Source organism: Pangasianodon hypophthalmus, chromosome 6 (assembly GCF_027358585.1).
Source record: "Pangasianodon hypophthalmus isolate fPanHyp1 chromosome 6, fPanHyp1.pri, whole genome shotgun sequence".
In the NCBI taxonomy this organism is placed as follows: Eukaryota; Metazoa; Chordata; class Actinopteri; order Siluriformes; family Pangasiidae; genus Pangasianodon; species Pangasianodon hypophthalmus.
The window spans coordinates 2,068,303-2,090,806 of NC_069715.1; the positions used below are offsets into that span (position 1 = coordinate 2,068,303).

The following is a 22,504-nucleotide window of genomic DNA, read 5'->3' on the forward strand; positions in this document are numbered from 1 at the left end:
CGAGTGTCGTTACTCCAACAGTGGACTGAACTTCATTATTGTATGTTTCTAGCTATTTATCGAACTAGCATGTTAGCATGCTAGTCAGTTATTACACTAGGATGAGCCATGCTAACACAGATATTTTGATAGACTTGTGCACATGGTCATACCTGATATTCTAGCTAACCAGCATTCTGATTCAATAACTATATTGAATACTAACTAGCTAGTAGCATAAAGTAACATATTGCTAAATGTGTGTTATGTGACGTACAAGTGTGAGAGCTTTGAAACTTTCACTTTATCACTTTTAGCATCATGCTAATCTGACTGCAGACTCAGGAATGAGCCAAGAGCCACGAATCTCACTCAGCACCCAAGGCAGGAAAAGTCTCACACACACACACACACACACACCCCTGATGAGCTGTGAATTCCTGTGTGTGTGTGTGTGTGTGTGTGTGTGTGTGTGTGTGTGTGTATAAAAAACACTGTACCAACACGCTTAACCTCATTATCCTCATTCCTGATTAGCTTTAAAGCCCAATGACGCTAATCTAGCTTCAGTCGAGGAACACCACCACTAGCGAAATGTTTAGTCAGCTAAAAAAGTTCCTCTCTTGTAGCCTTGTAGCAGCTAGCATTTTTTAGTAGCTAGCATTTTTGCACACTACATAGTAACTCTATACACTGTACAGCTTTGTGTATTTGCTTTTTTTAAACATATTCTATACATTACATTCCTCTAAAAGCTGATAAACCTTTTTTTAAATCACACAGTCTACTAGATGTTATTATATTCTGTTTTTATTCTGTGTGTGTTTATCTAGTACGTTGTTATTCTGTTCATTGTTGCACTGTGGGACGAGGCACTAAGAAAAAAAACACTTCACTACAATACATCACATGTATGTGACAAATAAAGAGCCTTGATCTTGAGCTTGAACTAGCTAGGTATTAGCCTGCTAGCTAATAGGCTAATTAGGTCACAGCACAAGACCTAATAAACACGATGGATCCCAGCAATGCATTATGGGTAATACACACTGTCCATCAGCCATTGAGAATAACATCTACCAGTCTGTCCATCTACCAGTCTGTCTGTGTACACGTCTGTCTCTCTATATATACGTCTGTCTGTCTGTGTACACGTCTGTCTCTCTATATATACACGTCTGTCTCTCTGTGTACACGTCTGTCTCTCTATATATACACGTCTGTCTGTCTGTGTACATGTCTGTCTCTATATATACATCTGTCTGTCTGTGTACACGTCTGTCTCTCTATATATACGTCTGTCTGTCTGTGTACACGTCTGTCTGTCTGTGTACACGTCTGTCTGTCTGTGTGTGTACACGTCTGTCTCTCTATATATACGTCTGTCTGTCTGTGTACACGTCTGTCTCTCTATATATACGTCTGTCTGTCTGTGTACACGTCTGTCTCTCTATATATACACGTCTGTCTCTCTGTGTACACGTCTGTCTCTCTATATATACGTCTGTCTGTCTGTGTACACGTCTGTCTCTCTATATATACGTCTGTCTGTCTGTGTACACGTCTGTCTGTCTGTGTACACGTCTGTCTGTCTGTGTACACGTCTGTCTGTCTGTGTGTGTACACGTCTGTCTCTCTATATATACACGTCTGTCTCTCTATATATACGTCTGTCTCTCTATATATACGTCTGTCTGTCTGTGTACACGTCTGTCTCTCTATATACACATCTATCTGTCTGTATACACATCTGTCTGTCTACCTGCCTACCCAACTGTCTATCTGTTTATCTGTCTGTCTGGTAACCTGTCTGTCCTTCTATTCTTCTATCTGTGTACCCATCTATCTGTCTGTCTAATCTAACAGTCTGTCTCTGAGTCTATCTACACATCTGTCTGTCTGCATATTTACCTATTTATCTGTTGATCTACTTCTCTGTCTCTCTGTCTGTCCATCCGTTTATCTGTCTGTCTATCCATCTAATTATCTAGATTAAATTAATTTTTCTCCTAATTTAAAAGATATCACATGATGAGTTTTTTTTCCCCTCACATTACAAAAAAAAAAGTACCAGCGTGTGAGTTTTGACTGGGCGCCAAAACTTACGCTTTCAGTAAGACGCATTAAACGAACACTTCGGCAAGAAAGCAAATGTACACGACGCCTGTCTTTACACCACATCTAGTCAATCAGCCAAGCGTGTGTGAAGTTAGCTTCTTTAGTTTAGCGCTGGAGCTACAAGGCTACGATGTTACGAAGCTTTAAACCAAGCGCTGTTCAAGTCTCACCTGAAACACGACTCGCGACTTCTCCAGCAGATACGTCCTCATGTTAGCGCCGATGATGTGGTAGCGCTTATCGAAGCCGATCTCGATGTACTTCCCAAAGCGGCTGCTGTTGTCGTTCCTGGTGGTTTTGGCATTTCCTATGGCCTAAAGATGAGAGATGAGGGGATTGAATTCAGCTGTGTTAGTGAGACAGTAATAATGTGTGTGTGTTACGTAGCAGGAGCTACGTGTGATTGAACGGTGTGTCGATTTTATACAGTGAAAATGAGAGTGTGCAATACATTTTTATACGCATGTGTGTATACACAATCTCCATTCCTCTGCAGTAGGTCAGGAAATCGATGCAGAGCAAAGCATCATGGGAAGTCATGGCAGTCCACTGGGACTGCACTCAGCACCACAGTCTCATTTATCTGCTTTTTTATTTTTGGAGCAGTGTGAGCCTCTAGAAAAAAATCCATCTCTCTATGTCTATATCTGTTTAACCACAAATCTGAAAGTATTACACCCACTTTCCTATTAACGACTAAAGCCGGCTATTAGCATGACTAACACGTTAAGCTAACTCCTGGCTTTCATTAATCATTAGCCAAGTTAAGATTTTGGCCAGGAGCATTTCACAAACTCTGCTGCTGCCGCCCTCTGATGCTAATCACATCAGCCTTCTCAGATTCCATGACTGAAAAACGGCTGATCTGACTTAAATAAAACACACACCAAACCTCACACACACACCTACAGTGTAGTTATGACCTTCCTACAGCACTCATGAGTGTGTGTGTGTGTGAAGACATATTGACATAAGGTATGTCTCTCTCACACACACACACACACTTGTAGTGCAAAAAGAAGCTTGGAGTTAAAGACTACATATTAGAAATAAGCAAGTTGATTTTTGAAACAAATCTTTATACGGCTTAAAAAAAAAAAAAAAACTTTCCTCAGGTAACCAAGGTTACAGAAGTGAAGGTCATTATGCTACTGTGTAGGTCAGCATCAGAGCAGGTGAGATATTAGAAGACATTCAATTCAATTTTATTTGTATAGAGCTTGTAATGATGGACATTGTCACAAAGCAGCCAGAAATAAATACATTGAGGATATAAATTGTAAATGTATGAATTTATCCCTAATGAGTGAGCCAGAGGTGACGGTGGTGAGGAAAAACTCCCTGAGACGATACGAGGAAGAAACCTTGAGAGGAACCGGACTCAAAAGGGAACCCATCCTCATCTGAGTGACACCCGATAGTGCGATTATAAATAAATCCCTTCTATAACTACATGGTCGTACTACATGGTCTAAAAATGCAATTTGAACCAGGAAATTCATTACAGTTTTCACATAAAGTCTGTTTTGTTGAAGATATCAACTGTACACTGATGGAGATTTGAGTGCAAAACTGTTCATATCAATTGCAGTCCAATGCCATCTTCATGGTTTCTAAGTGGTACCATCCTCAGTAATCTCACTGATCATTAGGCTGTCTATGTGGGCCATCCTCAGCAGCAGCAAGTGATTTCCAAGTGTGGAGAACCAGAAGTAGGGCATCAGGATGGATCAGGCAGGTCCGGAGAGCAGAGGGGGTCAGGATCACTGGTATCTCAGGTGTAGCATGTGTTGCTCGACAGAGAAAATGCATTAGAACTTATTTAAGAGCAAGAGCAGAGCCAATGTGTAGCAAAGGAACAACCAACAGGAGAAAAAGAATAGCCTACAGGCTGGAGAAGTCTACAGAAACAACGTGTCAGGAGGAAGATTCTCCTTGACCTTTCAGCAGCCTTCACAAGACTCTCTTGTCTATTTCTCATGAGTCTTGGAACTCCACTGGAGTCCCACAAGGATCCTCTGAGGTCAGATCCTCAAACGGGTTTTGAAGCCACTGCTATGTCGATGAAACTCAATTTATCCTCTAAGCTCCTTCTTCACTCACTCATGTTTCTGATCCGATCTCAGCATGTTTGGCAGACATCTCATCATGGACGCCAAGCTCATGAGCTGAAACTAAATTCCAGCAGCAAAACTGAACTGCTGGTCATCCATTTCAAGATCTTGTGATCTCCCTGGACAACTCACAGATCTCATAGCACAACCTTGGGGGTAACCATGGACAACAAACCTTCCTTCTCTCTTCACATCGCTAAACAGACCAAAGCTAGATTAACAGGCCACTCAGGCACTGGTTCAGTCCTTTTCGAGACTGAACTACTGCAACTTGCTCGTGGCAGGTCTGCTCCTGCGTACCATCTGACCCCTGCAACTAATCCAGAATGTAGCTGCGCCACTTGTTTTCAACCTTCCCAAGTTCTCCCACACCACGCCATAGTTACGTTCTCTCCAACAGCTTCCTGTAGCTGCCCGCATCAGGTTTAAAACACTCATGCTCGCCTACAAAGTCAAAAATGTACCAGCATCCACCTGCTGTTCGAAAGCACTTATCACACCCTGCTCTGGACCACGCTCTGGACCCACCATCTCTCAGGGTACAAGGAAGACCTGCATCAAGGTGGTGGAATAAACTCACCCTGGTACCCTGGCTGTCCGAACAGCTGAGTCACAAGAGACCTGCCTCTTCACCAAGCACTTAAATTAGCACTGTTATTTAAAAAAATACGTCTTGTGTTCTTTGAGTTCTTCAACTGGAGTTTTAGACTGATGGTACTCCTAGTTCCTGACCTAGTGAGCTAGCATGAAGATGTGGTTTTGACAGACTATAAAGCACTTCTGGAATGCCAAATGCCATAAATGTAAATGTAGAACCAGTTCAGTTTTTCGCTCCTTACCTCCATGATAGGGTTGGAGGCGAGAACTTTCTCCTCGACGTTGGCTTCGCTGGCTGAGCCGCTCACCGTAGCGAAGTATCGCATCGCGTATTTGGCTGAAACCGTCTTCCCCGCGCCGGACTCTCCACTGACAATGATGGACTGGTTCCTCTCGTCTCTGAGATGAAGAAAAAAATGGAAAGATGGAAATATTGTCCATGTGTCTTAAGGGAAAATCTGTGTGTCCTGATAAGACATGGAGTGAGTGGAAAGCATTTTTATTCTGTTTAAAGGGCCCTTTGTCTACATATATATATACACATACACACACACATACACACAATGTTTGTATATACGCAAACTCTTAGGGAGATTCTGTGGTACAGTGTGTGTGTGTGTGTGTGTGTGTGTGTGTGTGTGTGTGTGTGAGAGAGAGAGAGAGAGACTGTGGCTAGATTATTTGCTGCAACATGCAGTGAGATGACCTAGAAACCGTACTCCCAAAGACACCCTGCGCACACAGACACACACACAGACACACACACACACTCAAACCACAGACCACACCCAGTCTAATACACATCCACACACACACTTTCACTCACCTGGCCATCTGTTTGTAGGCCTCCTCAGCCACGGCGAATATGTGCGGGTCCATGTCTCCCATGTTCTGGCCGCTGTAAGCGTTAATGATGTCCGTGCCATAGATGGGCAACGTTTCATACGGATTAATGGCCACCAACACAATACCTGTGTTATGGAGGAAAGGGGAGAAAAATGGTGAAATGTCCAAAAATTAGCAACCAGTCAAGCTCCATCCTGACCTGGAGAATACTATTCAGTATCCTGAGAAGATTAAAACTGGATTCTTTTAATAATCTTGGCCATTCTCAGCAAATATTATTATACTTTCTCGACCACATGTTACACAAGAATACAAGACGCAGCATGCTAATATCTGCCTGCATGTTGAGAAACTGTATTGCAGTTAGAATAAATAAATAAACAAGCACTTGTTTTAACTGCATGTAGGTGTGTGCGTGTTTACCGCAGTAGGTGTAGATGAGTTTGGAGTCGATGAAGCGTACTTTCAGGTTGTGCAACACGGCCGGTTCATGAAGGTAACTCAGAGCCGTCAGGTCATTTTCTCCCACCAGGATGTCGGGGTTCCGCAGGTGAGGCAGGGCTTTAGTCTTCGGGTCCAACTTGTACTCCAGATCCTTACACACAATCACACAATAGGAATTTTAGACCTTCCTGAATTTTATTTCAAAATTACAGCTAGTTACATAACTAGATAATCTTTAGTAACACTCACTGGGGTTAACTGGCTATTTTAGTTTAGTTAGCTACAGACTTGAACTTTTACTGAATCCCAGTCATTTATCTCAAACTACTGAGAAACACCTGCTTAAGTTCTGTAGAGATGTACAGTTTTACAACAAATATCATTTTACAGTGTATCTTTCCTAAAGATTTATTGTCCACCCCTAACAAAGCTTCTATACCTGCTGCAAGAGAGAAGGAATTTGCCCCGCACAATATATAATTGTTGCATCATGACGTGTAGAATAAAGTAAAAAAGAAGGAACAGCCTACAGCAGACAGAGAAAAGCCCACGGGACAGAGAGAGAGAGAACATCCTTCAAGAGAGGCATCAGACTATGGGAGTAAGAGAAGAGCTGATAGGAGAGAAGGAACAACATACAGGAAAGAAGAAACTGCCTACAGGAGACAGACAGAACAGCCTAAAGGAGAGAGGGAACAGCCTACAAGAGAGGGTTTAGCCCTCTGGGATGCAGGAGAAAAGGAAAAGCCTGCAGGAGATACAGAAGCCTATGGAAGAGAGGGATCAGCTTATATGACAGTGAAAAGCTTATAAGTGAGGGATCAGTCTGCAGGAGACAGGGAACAGCCTACAGGAGAAAATAGCCTATGGGAGAGAGGGAACAGCCTATATGACAGAAGGAACAACCTTCAAGAGAGATTAGAATATAGCAGAGAAGGAACAGGAGAGGAGGAACAGCTTCTGGGGGCAGAAAAGGAAAAGTCTATAGGAGCAAAGGAAAAGCCCACAGAAGAGAAAGAACAGGCTATGGAACAGTCTATATGACAGAAGGAACAGTCTATAGGTGAAAAGGAACAGCCTATATGATAGAAAACAGGCTACAAAAGAGGGATCAGAAACTGCCGATAAAAAAGAACAAATAACATATGGGAGAGAAGAAGCAACCTATAGGAGAAAAGGAACAGCCTATGGGAGAGAAGGAATAGTCTATGAGAGAGAAGATTAGAAAGAACAGCTGATAAAAAAGAATAAATAACACATGGGAGAGAAGGAAAAGCCTATGGGAGACAGGAGAGTAGGAACAGCCTTTAGGAGAGAAGAAGAAAAGAAACGGCCTATAGGAGAGAAGGAGAGAAGGAACAGCCTATAGGAGAGAAGGAACAGCCTATGGGAGAGAAGGAGAGAAGGAACAGCCTATGGGAGAGAAGGAGAGAAGGAACAGCCTATGGGAGAGAAGGAGAGAAGGAACAGCCTATAGGAGAGAAGGAGAGAAGGAACAGCCTATAGGAGAGAAGGAACAGCCTATGGGAGAGAAGGAGAGAAGGAACAGCCTATAGGAGATAAGGAGAGAAGGAACAGCCTATAGGAGAGAAGGAGAAAAGGAACAGCCTGTAGGAGAGAAGAAGAGAAGGAACAGCCTATAGGAGAGAAGAAGAAAAGAAACAGCCTATATGAGAGAAGGAGAGAAGGAACAGCCTATAGGAGAGAAGGAACAGCCTATGGGAGAGAAGGAGAGAAGGAACAGCCTATGGGAGAGAAGGAGAGAAGGAACAGCCTATGGGAGAGAAGGAGAGAAGGAGAGAAGGAACAGCCTATAGGAGAGAAGGAGAGAAGGAACAGCCTATAGGAGAGAAGGAGAGAAGGAACAGCCTATAGGAGAGAAGGAAAGAAATAACAGCCTTTAGGAGAGAAGGAGAGAAGGAACAGCCTATAGGAGAGAAGGAACAGCCTATGGGAGAGAAGGAGAGAAGGAACAGCCTATAGGAGAGAAGAAGAAAAGAAACAGCCTATATGAGAGAAGGAGAGAAGGAACAGCCTATAGGAGAGAAGGAACAGCCTATGGGAGAGAAGGAGAGAAGGAACAGCCTATGGGAGAGAAGGAGAGAAGGAACAGCCTATAGGAGAGAAGGAGAGAAGGAACAGCCTATAGGAGAGAAGGAGAGAAGGAACAGCCTATAGGAGAGAAGGAACAGCCTATGGGAGAGAAGGAGGGAAGGAACAGCCTATAGGAGAGAAGGAGAGAAGGAACAGCCTATGGGAGAGAAGGAAAGAAATAACAACCTATGGGAGAGAAGGAAAGAAATAACAACCTATGGGAGAGAAGGAGAGAAGGAACAGCCTATGGGAGATAAGGAGAGAAGGAACAGCCTATAGGAGAGAAGGAGAGAAGGAACAGCCTATAGGAGAGAAGGAGAGAAGAAACAGCCTATGGGAGATAAGGAGAGAAGGAACAGCCTATAGGAGAGAAGGAGAGAAGGAACAGCCTATAGGAGAGAAGGAGAGAAGGAACAGCCTATAGGAGAGAAGGAGAGAAGAAACAGCCTATGGGAGATAAGGAGAGAAGGAACAGCCTATAGGAGAGAAGGAGAGAAGGAACAGCCTATAGGAGAGAAGGAGAGAAGGAACAGCCTATAGGAGAGAAGGAGAGAAGAAACAGCCTATGGGAGATAAGGAGAGAAGGAACAGCCTATAGGAGAGAAGGAGAGAAGGAACAGCCTATGGGAGAGAAGGAAAGAAATAACAACCTATGGGAGAGAAGGAGAGAAGGAACAGCCTATGGGAGATAAGGAGAGAAGGAACAGCCTATAGGAGAGAAGGAGAGAAGGAACAGCCTATAGGAGAGAAGGAGAGAAGGAACAGCCTATGGGAGAGAAGAAGAAAAGAAACAGCCTATAGGAGAGAAGAAGAAAAGAAACAGCCTATAGGAGAGAAGGAGAGAAGGAACAACGTATGAGAGAGAAGGAACAGCCTATAGGAGAGAAGATCTTTGTGACAATGCCCATTGTTAAAAGCGCTATACCAATAAAACTGAATGAAAGATAAGAAGGAACAGCCTATGAAAGAGAAAAAACAGCTTAACGAAAATTTAAAAAAAGGAAACTCTAGACACTAAACATGTTCTGACTGAGCAACTATGTCTGGGGTTTTACACACACACACACACACACACACACACACACACACACATAGAGACACACACACACACACACTCACCGTGCCATCTTCGAGCTGCAGGTACAGTGCTGTGTCCCCCTGTTTGTAGTCTTTAGTGAGCTCTGCTGACCTCCACACCTCCTCAGGGTCGGGGATCCACACCCGAGCATACTGCAACACACACACACACACACACACACGGTATTAAACACATATACACAAAGATTTTTCTTATATTAATTCAGTCAGACTGAAGAACAGCAGGAAGCGCTAATAAAGTGTAGCTAGCTTCAGAGAGAACACTGATTAGCCACTGACAATCCTCAAACACACTCACTTTAGACTTATCACAACACATTAATTAAATATAATACAGCTAAATCCTCCAATCCATTAGCAGCTACAAAGAGATAGGGGTGTAAGGAGATTTAAAAAGCCTCACACACACACACACACACACACACACACACAGCAGCAGGTCAGCTGACTGGACTGACAACCATGTGAAACACACTAAGAAGCAGAGAATCACATGAAGCAGCAAAACACAACAAGATAAAAGACAAAAAGAGACTAAAATCACAATTCCGTTGCCTTTCAATGGCTAACACAAGATATGCTAGCAAACTGTTGCTAGGCAACTGAGAAATACTTCAGCTAGGTAATGACTGAAGCTAACAATTTAGCAACTAGCTCATAGTCACGGTCATCTGTCACTTATACGGACAACATAAACACAATGTGACTGTGGAAACAGCAAAAAATTATCGATAGTATCGACATTTTCCTCAGATGTGTTGGTAAATCTCTAAAAAAAAGACTATAGCTATAAAACTATATGCTGTAATAGGACTTAGCATCAACCGCTAATCAATAAGTTCTGCTATATTGAGAACTGTAATTATATTGTTAATTTAGTTATATGGAGACTTTTTTTTTTTTAGTAATATACCAACAGATCTGAGGAAAATGTTGACTCTACATGCTAGCAAGATAAACAACTAGCCTGACTTATTAGCTAGCCTCCAAACTCCAAACAAATATTCATATTTTCCAAATGCAAAAGTGTTCACTCATCTTTAACCACTTGAATAGAGAACGTACTGTGTGTTCACATTCTCATTTTGAATTCATCACATAGCTAAAGATTTAGCTAGCTAGCACACAAATGCAGGGAAAATCAACATTTACCTCAGACATGCTGCTAAATTGTTACGAAAAGGAGCTCAAATTGAACTTGATCAAACCTGATAAAAGTATTTATGTCAAAAAGAGAGAAGTGAAGCAGCTTTTTGTTTTTAAACAACAAAAATATTACCAATAAATTTTCACCATCTATCACTGATTTAAAAAAACTAAGAAGTAAAAACAGCTGAAAACATTTCTTTACCTTAGCATTTAAATATTGTTTATTATTTGCCTAGCTTTTATTACATTATTTTATTATTTTTTATTAGTTTTACTGGCATGATAATTTTTTTACATTACTGTAATTAATGTATTTTAAGTCTAGTTTTACACACTTTTTACATTGTTACACTTTTTGCATAAAAATTATTTTACACTGTTATTTTCTTATTATATTATTACTATTTGCCATTTTTGCTATTTTATTAGTTTTGTTTCTTTATTACTGTGAGCTGCATTTTAAAGTTTATTTTATTATATGAAGACCACAAAATTGGGAATCTCGTAAAGCTGATGAAAACATGACCGCATTTGAACTCGACCTGTTATAAAGATTATACATATGTTTTATTTATTTATTTATTTATTTATTTATTTCATCTCTGCTATTCCTGCCTGTTAATATATCGAAAATTAAACTTTTTTACACTTCGAACCCGAACAAGATGCTGTTTTTCGAGTGAAACAGACTTTTTGATTTCTACTCTTCATTCTATCAAATATAAATATTGTATATATTGTGATATAAAATAATAACAGTAAAATGGACTTCTCTCTGTAGATGAATGTGCAGTGGATTTGTTATCAGGGAAATATAAATTATGATGAAGTACTGTTTTTCAGGGAGGATATTTCACCATCAGAACCAAGGTACGGTCATGTCACAGGAATGCATGATGGGAAATAATTCAGGGAGTGATAAAGTGAGAGAGAGAGGGGGTGTGGTGAAATGATCAGAGAGAGAGAGAGAGAGAGAGAGAGAGAGAGTGTGTGTGTGTGTGTGTGTGTGTGTGTTTGCACATGCATGATTGGTATTTGACTCGAAGCTGTAACAGCGTGTAAAGACTTGAGCGACTCAGTCAAAACTTCAAACCTGCATTTCTTTTGCAACAAATTTCTTTTTATTCAAAAATACAAGTAAAGGAAATTCCATAAATACACGCCAAAATCTACGTATACCTGCCTCAAATGACATCGTTAACAAACGTAATCTGATTTTTAAATTAAACAGCAGCGATGGTCCATATTTACTGGTGTGTTACTTTCATATTATTTTAATTACTGCGCTTTTATTCTATTTTACATTCTTTTAAAAATCATATTAAACTATATTTTTTAACAGAATTTAAATCGTACGGTTCTATCATATCCGTCTTTCAATCACTTCTATTATGTACTGGATTATTAGCATTTAAAATAATTTATTTTTGACTACTTCTTGTTTCTTTCTGTTTTTCTACGCACTGTAAATCACTTTGAGTTTATTATAGTAATTAATTATAAATAATAATTATTATTTATAACTAATACCACAGAACTGAGCTGTGTATGTGGAATTTTTAAATGTAAATGTGACGAAAACATGACCACATTTGAAATTGTTACAAAGATTTTTTATTTTGAAAAATAAATAAATAAATAAAAAAGGAAGCTCTAGTCGTTCCTACCATTAAACTTTGGAAGGCGGAGCCTAAGGAGGGGGCGGAGCAAATCAAATAGCACTGAATTAGCGTTCAGTTACACAGAGTTCAGTTAGACAGAGAAATCTTTTCTATTCATGTTTGTATGTTTATATGTTGCTCTTGCTCATGGTTAGGTGTGTCTGAAACCGAATGCCTCACTTTCTCTCTTTGATCTTTACAAAGATCCCTGTATTAAAAAAAAAAAAAAAGGTTTAAGACAAGATTCAAAGGCGGCGATACGTCACCACGTTACTGACGTATGCTAACAGTCATTAACTACGAAGTCCAACAGATCAGACAGAATAAAGTATCGGATTTTTACCTGTCGGACATCTGACACGTCTTGGCTGATGTAGGGTTGTGTACATTTCATTTAAATGAAATAATCCCACATTGTCTATATTATATATTATATATTACATTACACGTAATACACACTGAATTTACCAGACACTAAGATGTTTTTTCCCCTCCAGCAGTGTGCATGTCTCTGTATTACACAAATGATTTACGCCTTTTTACACACAGGTCTCACACGCGACTGATAAACATGTTGAGACTGAAGCAGATCTGCAGCTGCATGCTGAATATCCGCGTTCCGCTCTGAGATTTAGAAAAGCAAAACACAAGCAGCTCTCACCATCACAAGCGCAGAATTCTCAACATCAATCTAATAAATAGCATGAAATTAATTTAGAATAGAGAGGAAGTGACCAGAGAGAAAGCACTGTGTACCCTTACAGCTAAAGGTGCAACATTACATTCAAACTAACCATAGTACACTAGAGCCAAACCTGTAACACTAGAGCCAAACCTGTAGCATTACATCCAAACCTGTAACATTACAGCCAAACCTGTAACATTACATCCAAACCTGTAACATTACAGCCAAACCTGTAACATTACAGCCAAACCTGTAGCATTACATCCAATCCTGTAACACTAGAGCCAAACCTGTAGCATTACAGCCAAACCTGTAACTTTACAGCCAAACATGTAACATTACATCCAAACCTGTAACATTACAGCCAAACCTGTAACATTACATCCAAACCTGTAACATTACATCCAAACCTGTAACATTACAGCCAAACCTGTAACACTAGAGCCAAACCTGTAACATTACAGCCAAACCTGTAACTTTACAGCCAAACCTGTAACATTACAGCCAAACCTGTAACTTTACAGCCAAACCTGTAACTTTACAGCCAAACTTGTAACACTAGAGCCAAACCTGTAACATTACATCCAAACCTGTAACATTACAGCCAAACCTGTAACATTACAGCCAAACCTGTAACACTAGAGCCAAACCTGTAACTTTACAGCCAAACTTGTAACACTAGAGCCAAACCTGTAACATTACATCCAAACCTGTAACTTTACAGCCAAACCTGTAACATTACATCCAAACCTGTAACATTACAGCCAAACCTGTAACACTAGAGCCAAACCTGTAACATTACAGCCAAACCTGTAACATTACAGCCAAACCTGTAACACTAGAGCCAAACCTGTAACTTTACAGCCAAACCTGTAACACTAGAGCCAAACCTGTAACTTTACAGCCAAACTTGTAACACTAGAGCCAAACCTGTAACATTACATCCAAACCTGTAACTTTACAGCCAAACCTGTAACATTAAACATGTAATGTTACAGGTTTGGCTGTAATGTTACAGGTTTGGATGTAATGTTACAGGTTTGGCTGTAATGTTACAGGTTTGGATGTAATGTTACAGGTTTGGCTGTAAAGTTACAGGTTTGGCTGTAATGCTACAGGTTTGGCTCTAGTGTTACAGGATTAGCTGTAATGTTACAGGTTTGGATGTAATGTTACAGCCAAACCTGTAACATTACAGCCAAACCTGTAACTTTACAGCCAAACCTGTAACTTTACAGCCAAACTTGTAACACTAGAGCCAAACCTGTAACATTACATCCAAACCTGTAACATTACAGCCAAACCTGTAACACTAGAGCCAAACCTGTAACTTTACAGCCAAACTTGTAACACTAGAGCCAAACCTGTAACATTACATCCAAACCTGTAACTTTACAGCCAAACCTGTAACATTACATCCAAACCTGTAACATTACAGCCAAACCTGTAACTTTACAGCCAAACCTGTAACACTAGAGCCAAACCTGTAACTTTACAGCCAAACTTGTAACACTAGAGCCAAACCTGTAACATTACATCCAAACCTGTAACTTTACAGCCAAACCTGTAACATTACATCCAAACCTGCAACATTACAGCCAAACCTGTAACACTAGAGCCAAACCTGTAACATTACAGCCAAACCTGTAACATTACAGCCAAACCTGTAACATTACAGCCAAACCTGTAACATTACAGCCAAACTTGTAACACTAGAGCCAAACCTGTAGCATTACAGCCAAACCTGTAACTTTACAGCCAAACCTGTAACATTACATCCAAACCTGTAACATTACAGCCAAACCTGTAACATTACATCCAAACCTGTAACATTACAGCCAAACCTGTAACATTACATCCAAACCTGTAACATTACAGCCAAACCTGTAACACTAGAGCCAAACCTGTAACATTACATCCAAACCTGTAACATTACAGCCAAACCTGTAACATTACATCCAAACCTGTAACATTACAGCCAAACCTGTAACATTACAGCCAAACCTGTAACATTACATCCAAACCTGTAACATTACATCCAAACCTGTAACACTAGAGCCAAACCTGTAACACTAGAGCCAAACCTGTAACTTTACAGCCAAACTTGTAACACTAGAGCCAAACCTGTAACTTTACAGCCAAACTTGTAACACTAGAGCCAAACCTGTAACATTACATCCAAACCTGTAACTTTACAGCCAAACCTGTAACATTACATCCAAACCTGTAACATTACAGCCAAACCTGTAACACTAGAGCCAAACCTGTAACATTACAGCCAAACCTGTAACATTACAGCCAAACCTGTAACACTAGAGCCAAACCTGTAACTTTACAGCCAAACCTGTAACACTAGAGCCAAACCTGTAACTTTACAGCCAAACTTGTAACACTAGAGCCAAACCTGTAACATTACATCCAAACCTGTAACTTTACAGCCAAACCTGTAACATTAAACATGTAATGTTACAGGTTTGGCTGTAATGTTACAGGTTTGGATGTAATGTTACAGGTTTGGATGTAATGTTACAGGTTTGGCTGTAATGTTACAGGTTTGGATGTAATGTTACAGGTTTGGCTGTAAAGTTACAGGTTTGGCTGTAATGCTACAGGTTTGGCTCTAGTGTTACAGGATTAGCTGTAATGTTACAGGTTTGGATGTAATGTTACAGCCAAACCTGTAACATTACAGCCAAACCTGTAACTTTACAGCCAAACCTGTAACTTTACAGCCAAACTTGTAACACTAGAGCCAAACCTGTAACATTACATCCAAACCTGTAACATTACAGCCAAACCTGTAACACTAGAGCCAAACCTGTAACTTTACAGCCAAACTTGTAACACTAGAGCCAAACCTGTAACATTACATCCAAACCTGTAACTTTACAGCCAAACCTGTAACATTACATCCAAACCTGTAACATTACAGCCAAACCTGTAACTTTACAGCCAAACCTGTAACACTAGAGCCAAACCTGTAACTTTACAGCCAAACTTGTAACACTAGAGCCAAACCTGTAACATTACATCCAAACCTGTAACTTTACAGCCAAACCTGTAACATTACATCCAAACCTGCAACATTACAGCCAAACCTGTAACACTAGAGCCAAACCTGTAACATTACAGCCAAACCTGTAACATTACAGCCAAACCTGTAACATTACAGCCAAACCTGTAACATTACAGCCAAACTTGTAACACTAGAGCCAAACCTGTAACACTAGAGCCAAACCTGTAACATTACAGCCAAACCTGTAACATTACAGCCAAACTTGTAACTTTACAGCCAAACCTGTAACACTAGAGCCAAACATGTAACATTACATCCAAACCTGTAACATTACATCCAAACCTGTAACATTACAGCCAAACCTGTAACATTACAGCCAAACCTGTAACACTAGAGCCAAACCTGTAACATTACATCCAAACCTGTAACATTACAGCCAAACCTGTAACATTACATCCAAACCTGTAACATTACAGCCAAACCTGTAACATTACAGCCAAACATGTAACATTACAGCCAAACCTGTAGCATTACATCCAAACCTGTAACATTACAGCTAATCCTGTAACACTAGAGCCAAACCTGTAGCATTACAGCCAAACCTGTAACTTTACAGCCAAACCTGTAACATTACATCCAAACCTGTAACATTACAGCCAAACCTGTAACATTACATCCAAACCTGTAACATTACAGCCAAACCTGTAACATTACAGCCAAACCTGTAACACTAGAGCCAAACCTGTAACATTACAGCCAAACCTGTAACTTTACAGCCAAACCTGTAACATTACAGCCAAACCTGTAACTTTACAGCCAAACCTGTAACTTTACAGCCAAACCTGTAACATTACATCCAAACCTGTAACATTACAGCCAAACCTGTAACACTAGAGCCAAACCTGTAACATTACAGCCAAACCTGTAACATTACAGCCAAACCTGTAACACTAGAGCCAAACCTGTAACTTTACAGCCAAACCTGTAACACTAGAGCCAAACCTGTAACTTTACAGCCAAACTTGTAACACTAGAGCCAAACCTGTAACATTACATCCAAACCTGTAACTTTACAGCCAAACCTGTAACATTACAGCCAAACCTGTAACATTACAGCCAAACCTGTAACATTACAGCCAAACTTGTAACACTAGAGCCAAACCTGTAACACTAGAGCCAAACCTGTAACACTAGAGCCAAACCTGTAACATTACAGCCAAACCTGTAGCATTACATCCAATCCTGTAACACTAGAGCCAAACCTGTAGCATTACAGCCAAACCTGTAACTTTACAGCCAAACCTGTAACATTACATCCAAACCTGTAACATTACAGCCAAACCTGTAACATTACAGCCAAACCTGTAACATTACATCCAAACCTGTAACATTACAGCCAAACCTGTAACACTAGAGCCAAACCTGTAACATTACAGCCAAACCTGTAACTTTACAGCCAAACCTGTAACATTACAGCCAAACCTGTAACTTTACAGCCAAACCTGTAACTTTACAGCCAAACTTGTAACACTAGAGCCAAACCTGTAACATTACATCCAAACCTGTAACATTACAGCCAAACCTGTAACATTACATCCAAACCTGTAACATTACATCCAAACCTGTAACATTACAGCCAAACCTGTAACATTACAGCCAAACATGTAACATTACAGCCAAACCTGTAGCATTACATCCAAACCTGTAACATTACAGCTAATCCTGTAACACTAGAGCCAAACCTGTAGCATTACAGCCAAACCTGTAACTTTACAGCCAAACCTGTAACATTACATCCAAACCTGTAACATTACAGCCAAACCTGTAACATTACATCCAAACCTGTAACATTACAGCCAAACCTGTAACATTACAGCCAAACCTGTAACACTAGAGCCAAACCTGTAACATTACAGCCAAACCTGTAACTTTACAGCCAAACCTGTAACATTACAGCCAAACCTGTAACTTTACAGCCAAACCTGTAACTTTACAGCCAAACTTGTAACACTAGAGCCAAACCTGTAACATTACATCCAAACCTGTAACATTACAGCCAAACCTGTAACATTACAGCCAAACCTGTAACACTAGAGCCAAACCTGTAACACTAGAGCCAAACCTGTAACTTTACAGCCAAACCTGTAACACTAGAGCCAAACCTGTAACATTACATCCAAACCTGTAACTTTACAGCCAAACCTGTAACATTACATCCAAACCTGTAACATTACAGCCAAACCTGTAACACTAGAGCCAAACCTGTAACATTACAGCCAAACCTGTAACACTAGAGCCAAACCTGTAACACTAGAGCCAAACCTGTAACTTTACAGCCAAACCTGTAACACTAGAGCCAAACCTGTAACTTTACAGCCAAACCTGTAACACTAGAGCCAAACCTGTAACTTTACAGCCAAACTTGTAACACTAGAGCCAAACCTGTAACATTACATCCAAACCTGTAACATTACAGCCAAACCTGTAACATTACAGCCAAACCTGTAACACTAGAGCCAAACCTGTAACATTACATCCAAACCTGTAACATTACAGCCAAACCTGTAACATTACATCCAAACCTGTAACTTTACAGCCAAACCTGTAACATTACAGCCAAACCTGTAACATTACAGCCAAACCTGTAACACTAGAGCCAAACCTGTAACATTACAGCCAAACCTGTAACATTACAGCCAAACCTGTAACATTACAGCCAAACTTGTAACACTAGAGCCAAACCTGTAAAACACTAGAGCCAAACCTGTAACATTACAGCCAAACCTGTAACATTACAGCCAAACTTGTAACTTTACAGCCAAACCTGTAACACTAGAGCCAAACATGTAACATTACATCCAAACCTGTAACTTTACAGCCAAACCTGTAACATTACATCCAAACCTGTAACATTACAGCCAAACCTGTAACACTAGAGCCAGACTTGTAACTTTACAGCCAGACTTGTAACATTACAGCCAAACCTGTAACACTAGAGCCAAACCTGTAACACTAGAGCCAGACTTGTAACTTTACAGCCAGACCTGTAACATTACATCCAAACCTGTAACATTACAGCCAAACCTGTAACATTACAGCCAAACCTGTAACATTACAACCAATCTTGTAACATTACATTACAACCCAACTTGTAACATTACAGCCAAACCTGTAACATTACAGCCAAACCTGTAACATTACAGCCAAACCTGTAACACTAGAGCCAAACCTGTAACTTTACAGCCAAACCTGTAACACTAGAGCCAAACCTGTAACTTTACAGCCAAACTTGTAACACTAGAGCCAAACCTGTAACATTACATCCAAACCTGTAACTTTACAGCCAAACCTGTAACATTACAGCCAAACCTGTAACATTACAGCCAAACCTGTAACATTACAGCCAAACTTGTAACACTAGAGCCAAACCTGTAACACTAGAGCCAAACCTGTAACACTAGAGCCAAACCTGTAACATTACAGCCAAACCTGTAGCATTACATCCAATCCTGTAACACTAGAGCCAAACCTGTAGCATTACAGCCAAACCTGTAACTTTACAGCCAAACCTGTAACATTACATCCAAACCTGTAACATTACAGCCAAACCTGTAACATTACAGCCAAACCTGTAACATTACATCCAAACCTGTAACATTACAGCCAAACCTGTAACACTAGAGCCAAACCTGTAACATTACAGCCAAACCTGTAACTTTACAGCCAAACCTGTAACATTACAGCCAAACCTGTAACTTTACAGCCAAACCTGTAACTTTACAGCCAAACTTGTAACACTAGAGCCAAACCTGTAACATTACATCCAAACCTGTAACATTACAGCCAAACCTGTAACATTACATCCAAACCTGTAACATTACATCCAAACCTGTAACATTACAGCCAAACCTGTAACATTACAGCCAAACATGTAACATTACAGCCAAACCTGTAGCATTACATCCAAACCTGTAACATTACAGCTAATCCTGTAACACTAGAGCCAAACCTGTAGCATTACAGCCAAACCTGTAACTTTACAGCCAAACCTGTAACATTACATCCAAACCTGTAACATTACAGCCAAACCTGTAACATTACATCCAAACCTGTAACATTACAGCCAAACCTGTAACATTACAGCCAAACCTGTAACACTAGAGCCAAACCTGTAACATTACAGCCAAACCTGTAACTTTACAGCCAAACCTGTAACATTACAGCCAAACCTGTAACATTACATCCAAACCTGTAACATTACAGCCAAACCTGTAACATTACAGCCAAACCTGTAACACTAGAGCCAAACCTGTAACATTACAGCCAAACCTGTAACTTTACAGCCAAACCTGTAACATTACAGCCAAACCTGTAACTTTACAGCCAAACCTGTAACTTTACAGCCAAACCTGTAACATTACATCCAAACCTGTAACATTACAGCCAAACCTGTAACACTAGAGCCAAACCTGTAACATTACAGCCAAACCTGTAACATTACAGCCAAACCTGTAACACTAGAGCCAAACCTGTAACTTTACAGCCAAACCTGTAACACTAGAGCCAAACCTGTAACTTTACAGCCAAACTTGTAACACTAGAGCCAAACCTGTAACATTACATCCAAACCTGTAACTTTACAGCCAAACCTGTAACATTACAGCCAAACCTGTAACATTACAGCCAAACCTGTAACATTACAGCCAAACTTGTAACACTAGAGCCAAACCTGTAACACTAGAGCCAAACCTGTAACACTAGAGCCAAACCTGTAACATTACAGCCAAACCTGTAGCATTACATCCAATCCTGTAACACTAGAGCCAAACCTGTAGCATTACAGCCAAACCTGTAACTTTACAGCCAAACCTGTAACATTACATCCAAACCTGTAACATTACAGCCAAACCTGTAACATTACAGCCAAACCTGTAACATTACATCCAAACCTGTAACATTACAGCCAAACCTGTAACACTAGAGCCAAACCTGTAACATTACAGCCAAACCTGTAACTTTACAGCCAAACCTGTAACATTACAGCCAAACCTGTAACTTTACAGCCAAACCTGTAACTTTACAGCCAAACTTGTAACACTAGAGCCAAACCTGTAACATTACATCCAAACCTGTAACATTACAGCCAAACCTGTAACATTACATCCAAACCTGTAACATTACATCCAAACCTGTAACATTACAGCCAAACCTGTAACATTACAGCCAAACATGTAACATTACAGCCAAACCTGTAGCATTACATCCAAACCTGTAACATTACAGCTAATCCTGTAACACTAGAGCCAAACCTGTAGCATTACAGCCAAACCTGTAACTTTACAGCCAAACCTGTAACATTACATCCAAACCTGTAACATTACAGCCAAACCTGTAACATTACATCCAAACCTGTAACATTACAGCCAAACCTGTAACATTACAGCCAAACCTGTAACACTAGAGCCAAACCTGTAACATTACAGCCAAACCTGTAACTTTACAGCCAAACCTGTAACATTACAGCCAAACCTGTAACTTTACAGCCAAACCTGTAACTTTACAGCCAAACTTGTAACACTAGAGCCAAACCTGTAACATTACATCCAAACCTGTAACATTACAGCCAAACCTGTAACATTACAGCCAAACCTGTAACACTAGAGCCAAACCTGTAACACTAGAGCCAAACCTGTAACTTTACAGCCAAACCTGTAACACTAGAGCCAAACCTGTAACATTACATCCAAACCTGTAACTTTACAGCCAAACCTGTAACATTACATCCAAACCTGTAACATTACAGCCAAACCTGTAACACTAGAGCCAAACCTGTAACATTACAGCCAAACCTGTAACACTAGAGCCAAACCTGTAACACTAGAGCCAAACCTGTAACTTTACAGCCAAACCTGTAACACTAGAGCCAAACCTGTAACTTTACAGCCAAACCTGTAACACTAGAGCCAAACCTGTAACTTTACAGCCAAACTTGTAACACTAGAGCCAAACCTGTAACATTACATCCAAACCTGTAACATTACAGCCAAACCTGTAACATTACAGCCAAACCTGTAACACTAGAGCCAAACCTGTAACATTACATCCAAACCTGTAACATTACAGCCAAACCTGTAACATTACATCCAAACCTGTAACTTTACAGCCAAACCTGTAACATTACAGCCAAACCTGTAACATTACAGCCAAACCTGTAACACTAGAGCCAAACCTGTAACATTACAGCCAAACCTGTAACATTACAGCCAAACCTGTAACATTACAGCCAAACTTGTAACACTAGAGCCAAACCTGTAAAACACTAGAGCCAAACCTGTAACATTACAGCCAAACCTGTAACATTACAGCCAAACTTGTAACTTTACAGCCAAACCTGTAACACTAGAGCCAAACATGTAACATTACATCCAAACCTGTAACTTTACAGCCAAACCTGTAACATTACATCCAAACCTGTAACATTACAGCCAAACCTGTAACACTAGAGCCAGACTTGTAACTTTACAGCCAGACTTGTAACATTACAGCCAAACCTGTAACACTAGAGCCAAACCTGTAACACTAGAGCCAGACTTGTAACTTTACAGCCAGACCTGTAACATTACATCCAAACCTGTAACATTACAGCCAAACCTGTAACATTACAGCCAAACCTGTAACATTACAACCAATCTTGTAACATTAC

General features: G+C 40.3%; 1 protein-coding gene across 1 annotated transcript in view; it reads right to left on the minus strand.

Moving 5' to 3' along the window:
- Nucleotides 1–22,504, minus strand: part of myo5aa (myosin VAa) — an 80,675-nt gene that overhangs the window by 47,360 nt on the left and 10,811 nt on the right. The window contains 5 exon segments of the mRNA XM_053234710.1: nucleotides 2,268–2,411; nucleotides 5,051–5,207; nucleotides 5,635–5,779; nucleotides 6,078–6,249; nucleotides 9,312–9,422. Coding sequence (XP_053090685.1) covers nucleotides 2,268–2,411; nucleotides 5,051–5,207; nucleotides 5,635–5,779; nucleotides 6,078–6,249; nucleotides 9,312–9,422 — 729 coding nt within the window.